Raw genomic sequence first — 19,839 nt, 5'->3', positions numbered from 1 at the left:
TTTGGCAAACTCTAATCTGGCCTTCCTGTTTTTGAGGCTCACCAATGGTTTATATCTTGTGGTGAACCTTCTGTATTCACTCTGGTGAAGTCTTCTCTTGATTATTGACTTTGACACACATACACCTACCTCCTGGAGAGTGTTCTTGATCTGGCCAACTGTTGTGAAGGGTGTTTTCTTCACCAGGGAAAGAATTCTTCGGTCATCCACCACAGTTGTTTTCCGTGGTCTTCCGGGTCTTTTGGCGTTGCTGAGCTCACCAGTGCGTTCCTTCTTTTTAAGAATGTTCCAAACAGTTGTTTTGGCCACGCCTAATGTTTTTGCTATCTCTCTGATGGGTTTGTTTTGTTTTTTCAGCCTAATGATGGCTTGCTTCACTGATAGTGACAGCTCTTTGGATCTCATCTTGAGAGTTGACAGCAACAGATTCCAAATGCAAATAGCACACTTGAAATGAACTCTGTACCTTTTATCTACTCATTGTAATTGGGATAATGAGGGAATAAAACACACCTGGCCATGGAACAGCTGAGAAGCCAATTGTCCCATTACTTTTGGTCCCTTAATAAGTGGGAGGCACATATGCAAACTGTTGTAATTCCTACACCGTTCACCTGATTTGGATGTAAATACCCTCAAATTAAAGCTGACAGTCTGCAGTTAAAGCACATCTTATTCGTTTCATTTCAAATCCATTGTGGTGGTGTATAGAGCCAAAAATGTTAGAATTGTGTCGATGTCCCAATATTTATGGACCTGACTGTATATGTAAAGCAATTTTGGCATTCAAAAATGACTCCGAGAATTTTAGTGTTGGCAAAACAGTCTGGATTTGTATGTATTCATTTTAATCTCTTGGTTGTTTTTCTCCTAAGTATTTTGTGAAAGAAGAGTTTGCCTTTATACTGTGTATATACACATTTAAACACTGAGTGAAGCAGCTCCTTTTTAAGTCCAATGCCAGTCAAAAAAAGTTTTTTTTGTTTTTTTTTTGTTTTGGATAGCTACTAATGATAGAACTTATTAGGTTTATAATGCTGTCTTTGTCCCCATTTGGGAGATTTTCCCTCACTTCCTGGCAAAAACAGCCTAGTAACTGATTAAATAGTCACTTCAATGCAGGATTTCTCTTCCTACCTAGTTTTCTAAAGTTTCATTTTAGAAAACACACACAGTACAGTATATTAATGCTGCAATTAATGTAAATTGTTTTACTTAACCAAGTAAGGACCTGGGATGTACTATGCATGATGTATATTGAGGGTGTAGCTGTCAGCATGCTCAAAAAGTGGCTGCATCCAACCAGATTTATGGGCTACATTTTTCTGTAAAGTTCCTTCATTTTTTTTAATCAAAGGATATTGTACGAGAGGGGGCTGACAGGGCCACCCACAAAGCAAGCCAGTGCATCAGGAACTGGCCACAATTCACACAGTATATGGCCAGCTTGACAAGTGTTGCAGCCTTAGGCCCCCCTGTTCTGATCAGGTTCACCTGTCAGTTTTTCAGGAGGATTGGATTGTCCATCCATCCCTATGGACAAGTGGGTGTCAAAGGACTTGCGTCTGTTTACACCTGCCTACCTCCGATTCCTAATTAAATATATGACCTCCTTATACCCTCAAAAAGTCAATACTTTCCACCCTAGAAAGTGTTAGATATATACAAAAAAACCTTTTTGGTGATGCAATAAATCCCACATTGAATTCAAAATCCTACATATACCAAATGATCTAATATAATATAAATACACCAACTCAAAATAGTCCAATGTGAACTCCAAAATTATGCCCAAAAATTGTCCAAAAATTGTCCAAAATAAATCCAATATAGTGTCCTAATTCCAATCTTTTCCTTCCAATCTGTGAAAATTATTCCTCCAAACACGTACCTCGAGAAATAAAAATAAACAATCTAGTGCAATACAATTAATTAGAAAAAATCACCCCGTGAAACTCCACACTTCACTGCAAAAATATATCTATTTGTGAGAAAAAAAAAAAAAAATTCAATTAAACCAATCTTATTTTATAATAGTGCAAAAACCACATCAATCAAAAGTGTGCGCACTCTGTGATCACTGCTACACAGTGAATTCCTTCAACCACCACACAATAGTACAAAATACTATTACCCTCTATGTGTGTAATTAAGGCTCTACCAACATTATGGATCAGTAATCTTCCAAAAATCTTCTTTTGGGATATTTCCAGGTCCTCAGAGAAATAAATGGTCTTAGGAGCAATATTCAAAACATAGGGATAACATTTATTAGTAACTCACACTTAAGAATTGGATTATCAGCTCCAGCTATGGTTTCTGTCCGCTTTAAGCGGACAGAAACCATAGCTGGAGCTGATAATCCAATTCTTAAGTGTGAGTTACTAATAAATGTTATCCCTATGTTTTGAATATTGCTCCTAAGACCATTTATTTCTCTGAGGACCTGGAAATATCCCAAAAGAAGATTTTTGGAAGATTACTGATCCATAATGTTGGTAGAGCCTTAATTACACACATAGAGGGTAATAGTATTTTGTACTATTGTGTGGTGGTTGAAGGAATTCACTGTGTAGCAGTGATCACAGAGTGCGCACACTTTTGTTTGATGTGGTTTTTGCACTATTATAAAATAAGATTGGTTTAATTGAATTTTTTTTTTTTTTTTTTTTTTTTTCTCACAAATAGATATATTTTTGCAGTGAAGTGTGGAGTTTCACGGGGTGATTTTTTCTAATTAATTGTATTGCACTAGATTGTTTATTTTTATTTCTCGAGGTACGTGTTTGGAGGAATAATTTTCACAGATTGGAAGGAAAAGATTGGAATTAGGACACTATATTGGATTTATTTTGGACAATTTTTGGACAATTTTTGGGCATAATTTTGGAGTTCACATTGGACTATTTTGAGTTGGTGTATTTATATTATATTAGATCATTTGGTATATGTAGGATTTTGAATTCAATGTGGGATTTATTGCATCACCAAAAAGGTTTTTTTGTATATACCTCCGATTCCTATCGGGTCTGCTAAAAAAAATGGAAGTGTATCCATCCTCTTCCATTTAGGCAGAGTAAATTGGAGTTTAGTCAGCTGTAAGCAGAAAACAGAGTCCAGTTGCTGCCCATAGAGCAGAGGGGGCTCTTTCTGTGTCCACTCTGCAGAGCCAACAGGGATGTGTTATCCACCCACTCTGCTCTGATCAGCAGGAGATCTGATCCCCTGCTCATTGAAATGGAATCTGCCCAGTGCGAAAGGGCCCTTCATGCTTGATAATATTAAAAAAAAATAGATACAAAGTGTTACTTTTTACTGGCAATTCTGCAGCAGACCTGAAAAAAAGGAACAAAAAGCTTACCTTTTTAAAATAAATGTCTTTCCAATTTAGACCCTGTTTTACCCTTGTTTTCTCTTTTCCATAAATAGTCCTGTTTGATTCCTTTTCTTCCTTCTTCCCTCAGCTATTTTTTTTTTACTGAATTATATTTATTTTGGTAATATTTTGTTCATGTTACTTATTTTTATTTATATCTTTTAGCATAAGCAATAAATATCTGCAGATTAGAAAAAAAACATTCATTCATTTGTAGATAACTTTGTAATACCTTTTTTCCAGAAACATACATTTGCATCTTATTATAGGTCAAAGCGCTGAACAAAATTAGTACTTTGGTTCTAGTATTACTACTTTAGAAACCCTAGTAGTTTTATAAGTATTACTGGTTGGACTAGAAAAAGTGGATATTTTTTTGACCTGTAATTACTTTTAAAATATATATAGAAAAATTAAATATTGGGAATTCAATGCCATCAATTGAAAGTAGTGTTTGTCTCCCCCCTACCCCTTTTCTCAAGAAGACAAAACATATGTAAGAATTCTGTATCATAATTATGGGATTTGTTTGCAGAATTAGTAGACCAATAGCTTAAAAGGCAAATAGCTGTGAAGCTTAACTGCCCCTCATTCCTGCAGTATGTAGATTAATGTTCTCAGGAATGATTCTGTAAACTGAGAGAACTTTAATTCATATTTTGCTGTGACTTACAGCCAGGATCAAGAAACAATCTGTGCGGTTTCCAATCATTTGACCACCATGACAGCCAATCATAGTGATTACAAATAGGCCTGAGTTTTTTACAAGCTAACCTCTCCAGCCTGCAGATGGCACTGTGCCTTTAAATTACCACAGTACAAATAATTACTGTTAAAAATGAATTGATCTTTTAAAAAGTGTAAATAAAAACTGGTATGTGTAAAATAACTAAAAAAGCATTTTTATATATTTGTCCACTTATAATAGAAAACATGAGCAGAGTATTAAAAAACAAAACCGTATACCAGATAAAATGCCTTCTATGTTCTTAAACGTGTGTTTTTTGGTAGAAGAATTATATTCGAGTTCAGGGGCAGACTGACAACTCATGGGGCCCCCAGGCAATAGGGGATCATGGGGCCCCTGTGTCCTCGCCCACACCCAAAAAAGCCTATGAAAAGGTACCAACAGCATCTCATGGGGCCCCCTACTGACCCCGGGCCCTCGGGCAGCGCCCGAGTTCCCAAATGGTCAGTCCGCCCCTGCTCAAGTTAACCAATGGATAATGAAGTTGCTAAATTTGGTATAGCAATCTAGTCTTGAAACTAGACTTGAATGACCTAAGATCATAATAGAGTTAAAAAAAAAAGTGGGCACAACTTTTCTGTAGGGTAGAGTGAACAGCAATGTGATGTGCCTGTGTTTTACACAGTAGTCATAAGGATCAGATATTTGCATCTGCATGTGTTTTTACTGCATGGTAATGTCTAACTCCACCTATGTTAACATGCTACACTTGTATTTAGGGTGTAACATATTGCTAAGCAGTCATCGCTTGGAATGTACATAACATAATCACAGTATAAATAAAACACACTTAAAGTGGTTGTAAACCTTTGAAAGCAAAAATTAACAAAGCATACCCTCCTATAAAGTGTACTTGCCTCAATCCATAGCACTTAGTATGGATCCTGGCTGCTCTCTTCTTCCTATTCAATCTGCGTCTATCAGCTCTGACGGTTTTCACCAACAGACAACCTATGGTAATGACCCTACTCCTCTCTATGTACAACAGATCATTGAAAGGCTCAGATGTTTCCAGTAAGGCTGTGTAGTGGGCGGTGTGCCTATATCCTCCATTCAGGTATCAGATTACACTCAGCTATGTGTCCTGTGCAGTGTGTGATGTGAGATCTCCACCCCTGCCTTCTGGAAGCCAGTACTGTGTACTTTATAGGGCTCTGTAGGAGATAGGACTGCAGATAAACAGGTAGAGTTTATGTGGGAGGATTTGCATCATCACTTTGTATCACCTGAGACTTGTCACTTCAGTGGGCTCATGTTAGCGTTTATAACCACTTTAAATTAATTTTCCAAATAATGCTGTTTGAATGCAGCATATTTTATATTGATTATGCAGCTGCTTAAAACTGAACTCCAGACAGATATAAGAGACACACAATGTTGCAGCTTTGTAATTATAAATACCTGAATTTGACTTGCTATCAGTCCCTTGCAGAGCAAGAAGCATGCTGATAGGAGTAGAGAGCATAGTGACAGAGAGACGAGCACAGCACTGTTCTGTTTTTGTTACTTTCCAACCATAGGGTGGAGAGGATGACCTGTAAGTGATGCCTCAGTCCTGTATCAAATGTGCTATATATCTTTATTCTATGAGAATACTGAACAGTGCGAATAACAAAAGAAGGGAAAAATAAATAATAAAAAGAGAAAACAAGAAAGAGAAAACAAGAAATATTATACAATGGTTCTTGATCAACTAACTTAATAAAGTTAAGCTGACGGGTACATAAAGTGTAGATAGATAATGGCTACATCCATTGGAGAACTTAACATTTCACAATTATCTTGTCTATAATTGAGGTCATTTCACCTTTTGTAAACAATAATTCCATGTTCCATTCTTTTTACAGACTTGTGTTTACCATTTTAGAAATTGGAATTGCACTAAAAACTATTTCTGCAATTCATGATATTATCAGATATTACTGTCGCATCATTTTGCAGCTAATTTACAAGTAGTCAGTCTTGATTGCATCTTCATCTGATCCAATTGCTTTTAGTTGGGAAATAAATATGCTGCCTGTTATTCTTGATGATATGCATGAAGCAAATGGATCTAAAATTTCATTGTTGAAAACACAATTGCTTTGAGCATATTTTGAATAGATTATTTTGTGCATCCATTTCAAATAATGTTATGATAAGAATTTAAGTAGAATGTTATCAGAGTTCTACACTGAAACATATCAAAACTGTTTCCCTAACATATATCAGCTTTCAGGGCTTGTCCTTTCACTGCTTTTAAAATCAGCTGTTTTATAACTTTACACATTGTTTGCTGTCAATATTGCAGCTCCTTTTTCTTTTCTTTTTTTTTTTTTTGTGGTGGTGGTGGTCAGGATAAAGTAGTAATCAAAGTTTCCCATTCTGTGGTAGGGCACTGGCTACACTGGCCTGTCTTCTACAGTATCTTGATTTTTATTTTATTATTTACCCAGAACCAACATTTGTTGTCTGGTTGTTAAAGGAAACATACATACTCTACAATGCTCTTCTTTTTTTGTACAAAAGTATTTTTTTTTCATTTTGAGTATTTTGTTTATCTAATTGCGTGTAAAGCTGTATACCACTTTATAATGGTAACAAATATATGAAAATATGTAGTTTGCTAAGAATAGAAATAATCAAGATTTAAAAAAAATAAATAAAATCATCCAATATTGATCATGATGATCCAACTATAGAATTAATTGGTCCAGGGTGCTCCAAGTTTGATTGTTCTTTTCAAACCAGCCTATGTAGGCTCAGAGTTTGCAACATGACTAGTGTGAACTAAATTTTACCTTTTTTGATAATATCCATTCATCCATACTTGTGAACCAAATGGTTTTCCTAATGCCCATGTGCACTGGGCCAGTGAGTTCTAATACAGATCGCAGAAAATTTCAAGCAGCTTGTAGTTGCAAAAAATAAAATATCACAAAGATAACATGAAACAAGGGAGCCTAAAATAAGCATTTCTACTGACACTGTGAAATAGTTGAAGTAGAACTAAAAGGCAAACACTTTTTTTTGGGGATTAAATAAGCAAAGGTTATAACCACTGTCATGTCATGTTCCACTGGGTAGATTACCTCATTGCCAAAAAAGTGAAATGAGAGAAAGTCCCACCAAAGTGAGTGACTTTAGTTGTGACCAGAACTAGTGTCCCCATTGGAAGATTTACCATTGTTTGTAGATGCTATAATTTTCATGCAAACCAATTCACTGTTCAACAAATTTTTATTTTTTGCCAGTTTTGGAAACAAAAGGATCCATTTCTTAATGAATTTCACATTCTGAGTTCAAATATAACAATGAAATTTGTCAATTGGCTCTAGTTTTTCTGTAAACGGAAAGTTTTCTACTATAGGCGTAATGACTACATAATGCACAATAATTATATAGATAGATGTCTTTCCACAAATATAAAGCAAGTGATATTGACTACATAACAAAGCCTAAATGGCATAATATATTGCATAGGATTACCAAGAAAAATTATAGCCATAAGCTAAGTTGAATCATTTTAATACTTAGGATTCTCACTAGTTTTGTCTTCAGTTTGTGTCGGTTTTGCTTCTCTTGGCTTTTCTCTTGTATTCGAGGAAAGGGCTATCTCTTACAACTGCACGTGACTACACGCTTCAGGTTCTTCCTCACTTGACTCAACCACGAAGGATTCTGGTGCTTTAGGAATTGGTAGCCCCTCTCCATGAGGAACTGGACGTATTGCCGATGGAATATTTGGATAGTGCACAGATAACTTTTTCTTCTTATTTAGCCCTTTTACAATTGGAGGCACCATACAAAAGTAACAATTACTAACATGATCTGTTGGCTCTCTCCAAATCATTGGCACAGCGAAAGGCATAGATGCCTTTTTTCCATTCAACCCATGCTCCAGTGCCGTCCCACAAGAATTGCAGCATATATGTGGTGCCCAGCTCTTGTCCTGGTCTCCTATCTTGCAGCCAAAATACAAGTTGTAGGCTTTCTTAATCATTCCTGTTATCCTCCTTTTTTGTGAGATAAAAGTTATTTCACCGCAGATATAGCAGAAATTATCTGCTTTATTCACACAAGTTCGAGGCATTACTGAGTAGCCTCTATAAGCATAAAACGAAATGTAAAGACGCTGTCGAACTACAATCAGCTACAGATACTGCAGCTTTTATGCAGTGAAGTGATGCAATTAAAGGCTAATATTGCATCATCTCAGTATAGATGCAATTTTTTATTGGTCACCAGTATCAATTGCGCAATATGCAGCTGAAGTTGCATCATAATTTTGAATGGCTTACGTCATTAGATGGGTGAATATATCATGGAAACTAGAGCCAATCAACATTTTTTAGGGTCATTTTCATTTTCAGCACCCCAAAATTATGTAAGATTAGCTAATTTTATGCCCAAAACTTTTTACCTGTTGAACAGTTATTATACACTTTTATCGCCGTCACTAGTATAAGAGAAAAAAATTTCAGTATCTTTACCATTGTTTGTAGATGCTATAATTTTCATGCAAACCAATTAATATACACTTTTATTGGGATTTTGTTTTTCCCCCCAAAGACATGTAGCAGAATACATTTTGTCCTAAATTTATGAAGTAATTTTATTTTTTATTGGATTTTTATTTTTTCGTTTAGTATTCGGTATTTCCGCTTATCGTGCAAAAAATAAAAAAACCCAGTGGTGATGAAATACCATCAAACGAAAGATCTATTTGTGTGAAAAAATTATATAAAGTTAATTTGTGTACAATGTTGCATGACTGTGCAATTGTCAGTTAAAGTAGCACAGCGCCGTCTAGCCAAAAAAAAAAATGGCCTGGTCATGAAGGGGGGTAAATTTTCCAGAGGGCAAGTGGTTAAGCACATGTTGTCAGCCCTGACTACTTCATTTCTGACCTTTCCTCATCTCCATAACCCCTGCTACTGCAGGGGCAGGGAGTGCAGGAAGTTATCAGCTCACAAGATCTCTGGAAAAATCCGCAGGTATTTTTTACACTTATCGAACACACATGACAAAACACTTTGAATGGTATATTTAGCAAACCAAAAGGGAGCAAATAAGGGATGTTCATATTAGGATTTATATACACTTTAATACAGTTAAAATGTTTGTTGTTGTCTTAAACCATTTGATAATTTTTTTTAGGTCAACAGCTAATTGAACGTATTTTTTAATGAATTAAAATTTTGCCATGTTTGATCAGCATTAGGGTTTTATTGGGAAATCAATGTAACAATAAACCAACAATAACAATAAACCATTTTGATTAGTAAATGTTACACCTCAGTTAATAATAAGTGTTGTGGCTGTCAAAGTATAGTCATATTCATTTTATTTACTTATTTTCAGGCATATACGTATCCATACAGGAGAAAAACCATTCAAATGTGAAGAGTGTGGAAAGAGCTTTACAGTTAAGTCAACACTGGATTCCCATGTTAAAACTCATGGAGGTTAGTAATAAGCTTGTTATTGTATTGTTGAGTATACGACACGTGCACAAGGATGTCTTACAAGGATAAACATGCTGCTGTTTATTTTTAAGTTCTAACACTTTCAGTCTTGAAATGAGTGGGGGAAATAGGTGATAAAACAGATTCTGTTACAGTGACTGTCCCTGATGGTTTGAAGAGGTTTATTAATAATAGAAGGCAAAGTATGTCAGGAAAAGTCATTTTAGAAGAGGTCAAGTTGTGTTTAGAAGTTTGTTTTGAAGCTTGTATAGGTGGAGGAATGCATACTGAGGAACAGTAGCATTAAGTGAGTTTCAGATTATGTTCCTTTTTGAAAATATGAACCATAAAGGTAAGAAAAGAGATGTTGTGAACAGGAAACTGTAATCCATATTTATCAAGAGTCTGAGTAAGGAACGATGATTATTCCTTTCGTTATCCAGACACAGTATGGAAGAATCTGGTTGTTATGAGCAACAAATACAGATCAATCATCAGACACTTTAAAAATGAAACCTTTAGTTGTTTATCTTTTTTGGGTTTTTTTTGGATATTCTTTTTTTTATTAGAACAATGGTTAGATTGTCACCTTATTTATAAAACAAAATAGCGATGGAAGTTCTTAAAATGTTTTCTATATAACCTCTGAAACACTTGACTGAGGCCTTTACTTAGTGTTGGGACCCTTTCACACTAAATGGACAGCTGCTGCACAGTTATGCCACATCAGTTTACCTGTGCGGCAGCTGTCCATTCCGGCATGTGCGGTCTGTCTAGGTGCACTAGCGTGCGGGTGCTAGGACCTGGGCGCCCACGGCGGCCGCGCACTCGTGGACGCGTGCCTGGCACCAATGAGTGCACAGGGCGCACTATTTAAACAGACTCTGGCAAAACTCAAATTGCCATATGGTCTTTCCTGCTTTTCCTGTTATTCTGTGTTCCTGAGAGATTGCTAGTTGCCGAGCCTGCCTGACCCTGATCCGTTGACCGTCTCCTGCTCTGATCTCTGGCTCGTCCCTGACTACTCTTCTGCCTACTCCTGAATTATTTGACCTCCTGTTGCCGAACCTTTGCTCGTGACCCGGCTACTCTCTGCCTGCTGCCCTGTACCGTTCTGCCTCTGCTGTTGCCGACCTGGCTTGTCTGACTCCGCTATACTCCATACTGTCATCCACCCATCCATCCATCCTGCTCGGATCCAGTCGCTACTGTCCAGGGCCTGCCAGCCTCTTCACATCAGGCTCTCCTCCTGTACATACCTCCGGCGGTCCTCTCTACCACGGTTGGGAGTACCCAGGGGCCACGACCTGGTCTCAGTTCTGTTCCAAGTCCATCCCCACCATCAGGGGCTCTGGTGAATAAGAAGACTGGGGCTTAGACTCCGCATCCTGGGGAATCCCGTTCTGTGGTTCACTAGAGATACCGCTGGGCGGTACCTAACAGTAAGCTTATCGTACTATACTTTAATACAAAATTGTCAGTCGTCGGATAGTACTGGGGGTTTATACTAATGAAATTAGATATTATTTTTCTTTCATTGTAATTAAATAAAAGCGCACTGCAGAGATCAGTTTTCACTTTAACATAAAAGAAGCTATTTGTGCTGATAAATTCAACAAAACTGGATTTTTTCGACATACTTACCTGTAAAATCCATTTCTTGGAGTATATCACAGGACACAGAGCAGGTTATTCATGACTATGTGAGTTATATGCCACCTATAGGTGAATGGACACTGGTCAACCAAGCAGAGAGGAAGTCCTCCCCTATATAACCCCTCCTACATGGAACTTTTTTTGTAGCAAGCAATGAAATTCCAGAAAGAGGGGAAGGACCTCTGTGTCCCGTGATGTACTCCAAGAAATTGAGTAAGTATGTCGAAAAAAAATCCAGTTTTCTTTATCGTACATCACGGGACACAGAGCAGGCTATTTATGATGTGGGATGTCCCAAATCAATAAAGAAATATGAGGGGAGGGTGACACCTTGACAGCCATCATCAATAATCCCTCAGGACTTACTCAGCTGTCCTGGTAGAGTGTGCCTTCACCTGAAATGGTGGGACCTTACCTTTCAAACCATAGGCTTGAATGATCAATTGGCGGATTCGATGTGAAATAGTTACCTTGGATGCTGCCTGCCCCTTCCTAGGCCTCTCTGGCAGCATGAATAGAGCATCTGACCTCAACCTGTGCTGTCACCTTCAAGAAGATCCTTACAGCGTGTACCACATCCAGGGTATGCAGAGATCTTTCTCTTGCTGACTGAGGCCCAGTAAAGAATAAAGAAAGAACGATGTCCTGATTGAGATGAAAACTAGAAATCAGCTTTGGTAAAAAAAAAAAGTTGGTTGAAAGTGCTACCCCACCTGATCATGATGCAAAGCAGAAATGGTTCTTTGCAAGAAAAAGCTGCCAGCTCCAACACCCTTCTTGCAGAAGTGATTGCCACTAGAAACAAAACTTTACGAGCCAACAGGACCAGTGGAATCTCTCTAAAAGGTTCAAATGGTGGTTTTTGCAAAACCTCCAAACCCAAGCTCAGGTCCCAAGGACACAAAGGTAACCTGACAGGAGGAGCAATACGCATTACTCCCTGTAAAAAAGTGTGAGCAAAGAGTGAGATGCAATGGACCTCTGGATAAAAACAGCTAATGCTGAAAGGTGCCCTTAATGGTACCAACCAATTTCCTCTCCAACCCTGTTTGAGGAAACAACAGAATCCTACCAATCAAATACTTTCGTGGGTGTCATTTCTGGACCTCGCACCAGGAAATGTAAGCCCTCAAAGGTCTGTAATAAATGTTCCTATAAACTACCTTTCTAGCCCTCAACGTGATGGGAATGACAGAATCTGATACTCCCCTATCATTTAAGATCTGGGTTTCAATAGCCATGCTGCCAAATTTAGCGACCATAAATCTGGGTGCAATATAGAACCTTGAGACAGAAAGCCTGGCCGACATGGCAGGGACCACGGCCTGTCTGCTGCCATCTTCATTATGTCCACGTACCAGGGCCTCCTGGGCCAGGCCAGGGCAATCAGTATCACTGGAATAGACTCCTACCGAATCCTGCGTAAGAGACGTGGCAGCAGCTGAATCAGAGAAAAGGCATAAATCAGCAAAAACTGGCTCCAAGGAATCCCTAAGGCATCTATGCCATGCGAGGGTCCCTTACCCTGGGCACAAAAAGACTGACCTTGCTGTTGAACCTGGATGCCAAAAGATCTACGTCAGGGCAACTCTATCATTGGCAAAAAAAAATTTGGGATGCAAAGCCCATTCCCATTCAACCGCCAGCGACTGAGATAATCCGCCTGCCAATTTTCCACCCCCCCAGAATGAACACCGCTGACAAATCTGGAACATATCTCTCTGCCCAGGTCAGAATTTAATTCACCTCTTCCTGAGCCCCTCGACTCCAGATACTGCCCTGGTGGTTGATGTAGGTTACTGCTGTGGCATTGTCAGACTGAATCGTTACAGGCCAAACCTGAAGTCTGGATGATGTCTAGTACCTCAGAGCCAGCCTCACTGCCCAAAGTTCTAAGACATTGATGGGCAGAACGCTTTCCTGTGGAAACCATGTTCCCTGAACTGTGGCCTCCTCCAGGTCAGCCCCATAACCTGAGAGGCTGGCATCGGTGGTTACCAATTTCCACACTACTGGCTGAAAGGATTTTCCTCTCTCCAAATTGTGAGTCATCAACCACCAATTCAGGCTTCACAGTACCTCTGGAGACAGGGACATACAGTACAGTAATCCAGGGCCGGAACCGTTTTGTTTCAAACGGTCAGAATGTTCCTTTGCAGTGGTCTGGAGTAGAATTGGGCATAGGGAATAGCCTTGAATGAGGACACCATCTTTCCCTACAACCTCATACAGAGGCGAATTGAAGGATGCCTTTTGGCTTTTGAACTGCAAAACTCGTTCCTCAGGGCGCAACGTTTTCCTGGAGGCAGAAATACCTTTGCCTGAACCGTGTCTTGGACCATCCCCAAATACTCCAGGCTCTGTATTGGCTCCAGGTACGATTTCTTGAAGCTGAGCACCCAGCCCAGCTGTTCCAGGATCTGCATCGTAAGGACCACATGCTGCTTCAGACCTGGCACCGACCAACCTCTGAGCAACAGATCGTCTAAATGACCGATACCCCCCAAGTTCTGAGAAGCCCCAACACCAGAGCAAGCATTTTAAATAAAACTCTGGGAGATGTAGCTAGCCCAAATGGTAGTGCTTTGAACTGGAATGAATATCGGCACATGTAGGTATGCATCCTTGATGTCTATGGACACTAAAAAAAAGTGAAGAGGTTAAATCTCATTTGCCACATAGTTGCCCAATTAAACAGTGCATTGAGGTCGCCTTGTAAGTTGAAGACATCCTGTAAGGACGTTATTCCACTGCACAGCTTGGTGTCATCTGCAAAGACTGAAATTCATCGGTAAATATGATTCTGAGGTTTACAACCACTTTGAATTGGAGAATTGCCTCTGTCGGAATCCCTTCTTTACATTAATAAAAAATAATCGAAGTGAGCTATATGTAATTGTAATACAGATGTTGGAATTAGAGTCAGAGAAGTGAAACAATACTTTAAGATCATATCTGATAATCTTTTCTAAGGAAATTATTTTGATCAACACATTGAAGAAGAAAGCTCATGTTATTAAAAAAAAAGCAAAGGTTTCATTCTGTTTCAGTAGTATTTTATGAGTTGATCTATTAGACATGGATGTCAATGGTTATTTTTATAATAATTTGCAATACATTTGTATTAAAATTCTGACCGTTCTTTACATTGCCTTTTGATCTTTAAATATTAGCTACATTATTTAAAGGATTTTTTGTGTTCTATATGTAGTATGTAACTTCAGCTTTTTTTCCTGGCAATGAGTATCAACATAATGGAAAGAATCGACACGACTGTTGAGTTTTTTTCAGGTTTATAGTGGTGGAAAATTATGTTTGCTGAACTGATCCATCATAAATATAGACTGAACATGGAGCATATAACCCAGTCTTATTCCAGCTCACACACTGTTAGTGGCCCCTTATGTGACTTCTCTCCCTTGCCTTACAGTATTATGTGCAGATTCCTCTTACCTTACCATAAATCAGTTAGAAGTGGCAGCAGCCAGGCATGCAGCAGGTGAACTCCGTGATTGACAGATGTGGAAGGTTCTATACCACAAAGCGGGTATAGCACAACATCCTTTAGTATATAGAACACACAAAAATGTGGGACTTTTAAGGTGCACAAATCACACAAATCATCAGGAATTAATAAAAGGTATAGATAACTATATATATATATAAGTAACATTAGTTTCTTCAGTATTGCATATAAAATTATTGTGATTAAAAAAACACTCATTAGTTGAGTGCATAGTACTGTACAGTCACCACCCCCTATTCATTCAATACATTCATACCAGGATGATTGGCAAAAAAGCACATGTGATACCGTATTTATGGCAGTGGACTTTGACGTATTGGTCAAGCATTGTATTGCTGAAGCAAAGTGTGTGTTTGTGTGTGTGTGTGTGTGTGTGTGTGTGTGTGTGTGTGTGGGTGGGCTCACATCTCAACATGTATCGTGGACAAAGCTTCTTCAGGAGACTGCAAGGTGCTAACCATAAGGCTCCATTCACACTTGTGTGACTTCAAAATTGTGCCTTTACATTGTGACTTTACAGTGCAACTTGATGTGACTTTGGTTGAGTGTGAATTTGGCTTTGACCAAGTATGATTGTTTGTGCTCTACAAAGTAGCACACAAGTCGCATGTATATCATTCAGGTGCGACTTCTATGCAACTTTTGAGGATTTACATTGAAGTCTATGGCCCTCAAGTCACATGAAAGTTGGACCAAAGTAGTGCAGGAACTTGTCATATGACTTTGAACTCCAAAGTCGCACAAGTGTGAATGGAGCCTAAAAAAGACGAATGTTCAAACAGTCCCTTCATAGTTCACATGCAGTCCATAGCGTGTTTATAGCACAATGCTAATCAAAATAACTTCTACATACATACTTATGGAAGCGGAATATTGTCAACAATTAATGTGTAAACAATATAAAAAAAACATATAAAAGTGTGTTTTCATTCATTTTATTTTTTTTAAATGTTTCATTAAATAATTTCTTGGATATTTTTCAGGTCAAAAACTCTTTAACTGTCATGTCTGTGCTAATTCCTTCTCAACTAAAGGCAGTCTTAAAGTACACATGCGCCTGCACACCGGTGCAAAACCTTTTAAATGTCCTCATTGTGACATGCGATTCCGGACATCTGGCCGTAGGAAAACTCACATACAGTGCCATTATAAATCAGATTCTAAAAAGGTCAGGAAACCAGTTGTGCGCAGACACCTTCCTCAAGCTACAGTCTCTGCAACCAATACTTCTTCCAGCGCAGTGGAATCTCTTCAGCCAATAAACCTGCTAAACACATCTGCTACAGACCCAAGCGTCTTCATCACAAACAGCTCGGTGCTTTCCAGCCAGTTTGATCAGAGTTTACTTCAGCAGGGACTGGTTGGTCAAGCCATTCTTCCTGCATCTGTATCAGGTATTACTGATGTCGAGAGCACATGAACAGTGGTTAAAGTGTTTAGATGTAGGATGGTGGGTCTTACAACAATCACTATATCTTCCTAGGTTCACGTTGCTCTTACATATTTCTTAGCTTCTATAATAGCAGCTAATAGTTGATCTTTCAGATACACTGAAGTATTGGAGTAGATAGTAGATGAGCATCGTAGTACGTATGTTTTATTATTGCTCGATTATCTGTACTCTAATAAGATCACAAAATGATATAATGGGTTTACGTATGTATGTGTTCCTAATTATGTGTGTGTATTACAGCTGAACATTTCTGAGCTGGGTATTAGTTTTTACTAAACATTTAGGTAGCCTGTTTGTTTGTGTACTCAGGCAATGCCTTTTTGCTTTTCCTATTGCCTTTTAACTGGTGCTGCCACCAAACACTCAAAGCTAACAAACACTAATACATGCTCCCTGTAGTGATCACTAAATCATATGAGCACTGCCAGCTTGACTATGTGCATATTATAATAAACAGAGCATGGGTGCTTAGAGCAACACCTTTTAAAGCAAAACCATGAAACAAAAAAAAAGTGTGATTAGTTACACAATAGTTGACCAGTTTTTTGAAAAGTGACAAAGTAAATATAAGCCTACAAAAAGATAGCAAACAAATGAATAAATATATACTTTTTTTTGTCAATCACAGATTATGGTACTGTTGTACATTTAAGGGTAGTAAGGTCAGGGAGCATTGGGACTAAACATAATTAAAAGGAATATTTTATGTAAGTTATATTTTGTATTTCCTTCTTATATTTTACAGCTGGTGGGGATTTAACAGTGTCACTGTCAGATTGTAGCTTGGCCACTCTGGAAGGAATTCAGCTACAGCTGGCGGCCAACCTGGTTGGACAAAATGTTCAGATTTCTGGAATTGATGCCACAGGCATTAACAATATTACACTGCAGGTAGCAACATTCCCAAGAAATTAAAGTAGCAGTGATATTTTGTATTCCTGAATTTAACAATCTATACATATATATTTGTCTTTCTTGCCATTGTATCACTAGATTGATCCCAGCTTATTACAGCAAACTCTGCAGCATAGCAATATTATACCTCAAGCTCTAACTGGAGACTCTGGTGCAGTACAATCTACCGGCACTCTGCAGACAAGTGATAATGCTGTGCCAGCAAATGTTGTACTTCAGCCTATAGCAAGCTTGTCTCTGCAACCTGGCACAGCATCCTCTTCCAACCTGACCATTACACCTATCAATGAACAAGAATCAGTGTTGAGTTCCAGCAGCACAAGTAAGTTTTCAATATATTTTTTCATTACATCTCCTTTACAATTTTTTTTCTGATTTGAGTGGCGGACACAAATTACAAAGAGCTCCAGTGCATAAAATCTGTTTGGGCCATCCTTTGATACTCCTCATTCTTGCTCTGTTTATGTGTAAACAATCTTGTTATGGTGACAACCATTTTAGTTACTCACAGGCATCTACAAGATGCTCTAATTACACCTCAGTTAACTCCGATGATCATTCATGGAAGGTAGAACCCTCCTATATCCTTATGCACTTCTTTGCTAGCACAAACAGTAAATCTTGGAGAAAAATTCAAACCTGGACCCAAGTGTTTGAATAATGGTTCTTTCTCTGACATTAAGAATCTTGTTCGCATTGCCAGCAGGGTTGTCAGCCATTCGTTAATTCACAGATAGTTGGTAAAAATGTATGATTTTTACTGCTGTCCATGAATGTATATTACGGACATCCGTGTCAATAATAATGCAGACTCTACAGTTGCTTCACCACCCACTGCCTTCTCAGCCAACCAGCACAGCACTGTAACCCACCCTCTTCTCCAGATTGCCACAATTGACTTAAAAGAGAAAATGCTGGCAGCCGGAGTGGGGCAGAAGGGAGAGGAGAGGACACAAACAACCCTGCAGTTGTACAGACCTACTAGAAGGTAAATGGATTATGGAAGTTGGACAGATGCAGTGGAGTACCTTCGTAGGGCTGTTGCACAATATATAGAAACAAACAATGTGCATTAGCTGCAAGGTCACCTTGGAGAATAAAATGACTGCAAATCATTAATTCAATACCACCACCCCCCCCCCCCCCCCCCCATGCCTACAGAGCATTGTCTCACAACATGTCATGTGCCTGCAGATCATCACTTTACTGTTAGTCTTCAGTGACTGCAGGATAGAACTGCACTGCTGTCTGTGAACATCCCTGTCAGTTTCCAGCATGATTCTTCACATTGTAGCCATCTGATAATGCCTACCAAGCATCACAACACTATGATCTAGCCTAAAAAGTCACTGAAAACCATCATTTTACAAGAATTTAGAAGTATGCACAGCACTGACTAGCTATTATACCCTTTATAAAGCAAAATACCTGATTGAGAAGCTACCTGGCTCCTTGTCAGGTGATGTACGGAGAAGAAAATGTCTATGTGAGCCACACATCTTTGCAAACCCCAGGTAAGAAAGTTTAACGGCCTCAGCCTGGGCTCCAGCCAGGCCACTCCTCCAACGTGTTTCACATATGATCAATCTGGTAATGAAACACATTGTGGTCTTGGGACAAGCTCTGTCCTAGCCTGCACTCACAGTGGTTGGCTTTATTGATTGGGATCCTTACAGCCTGGATGCAACTGCTCCGCTATGGAAATCCATTCCATGAAGCTCACTACACACTGTTGTTATGCTAATCTGAAGGCCACATGAAGTTTAGAGGTCTTTAGCTATTCACTCTGCAGACAGTTGGGGACTTCTGTGTGCTTCAGCATGTGCTAACCCCGCTCTGTCATTTTACGTGGCCTACCACTTTGTGTACTGTTTAAATATCAGGTGTCTTAGTTTATAACATGAGTTTCTGTAATATTTCTGCTTGTCAGTAAAATAATGCTGTGTCAGTAGATTTTCCATGTTTTTTTCAGTAAAAAATTAACAGGGGGTTGGCAACCCTCATTTGCTTTTATTACAGAATGATGCAGTAATGGGACCCATGCCATTGCACCACTGGTTATATGTACAAATGTGGACAAATATGTTGGTAACCTTCCACAAAAAAGAACCACCACAATGTTTTCTAAAAGCCTTGAAACTGACTAAAAACAATTGGCATCCAACAGTGTTTATTTCATAGTTAATACAATAATTTATGATTTTTGAGTCAGCAGAATATTTAAAAAAAGAGAATATCATGGACAAAAACAATAGGACTCTTAAGAGGCAAGCACTGCAAACAAGTGATTTCTGTAGCTCTCAAAGTCTCTTCTGCACCTGACAACTGGTAGTTCGGTCCACTCTTCCTGAGTAAACTGCCTTCTGCAGACTGCATGCTTCAGCTTTTTCCATAGATGTTTGATAGAAGGCCACTTCAGAATAGTTCAATGTTTTTTTCTAGTTTTTCTTTTAACTATGTGGGACAAGCTTTATTATCCTCGTAACGGACCTGTCACCTGAAACTGAGACCAGAGTTTTCTGACACTAGGCATTACGTTTGTTTTTAGAATTCCTTGATAGTCTTGGGATTTCATTGTGCCCTGCATTGATTTCCAGGCACCTCATGCCCACATCCCCAAAACATAACTGAGTCTTCTCCATGTTTCACAGTACGTATTCATTTTTTTGTTTTGAAAGACTTATTTTTTTCATCTGTGAACAGAAAGCTGATGTGACT

At 38.6% G+C, this 19,839-nt stretch overlaps 1 protein-coding gene across 4 annotated transcripts in view; it reads left to right on the top strand.

Moving 5' to 3' along the window:
• ZNF236 (zinc finger protein 236) overlaps window positions 1–19,839 on the top strand; it is a 217,347-nt gene that overhangs the window by 139,071 nt on the left and 58,437 nt on the right. For all 4 annotated transcript variants that reach the window (XM_089682363.1, XM_089682361.1, XM_089682362.1 and 1 more), the window contains exons 22-25: window positions 9,468–9,571; window positions 15,737–16,147; window positions 16,952–17,097; window positions 17,200–17,443. In XM_089682363.1, coding sequence (XP_089538489.1) covers window positions 9,468–9,571; window positions 15,737–16,147; window positions 16,952–17,097; window positions 17,200–17,443 — 905 coding nt within the window. The remainder of the gene's footprint in view (window positions 1–9,467; window positions 9,572–15,736; window positions 16,148–16,951; window positions 17,098–17,199; window positions 17,444–19,839) is intronic.

The sequence above is a fragment of the Staurois parvus genome, unplaced genomic scaffold (genome assembly GCF_062004578.1).
Source record: "Staurois parvus isolate SC_StPar_1 unplaced genomic scaffold, SC_StPar_1.0 ptg000287l, whole genome shotgun sequence".
Lineage (NCBI taxonomy): Eukaryota > Metazoa > Chordata > Amphibia > Anura > Ranidae > Staurois > Staurois parvus.
This window is presented reverse-complemented; position numbering and strand designations above follow the sequence as displayed.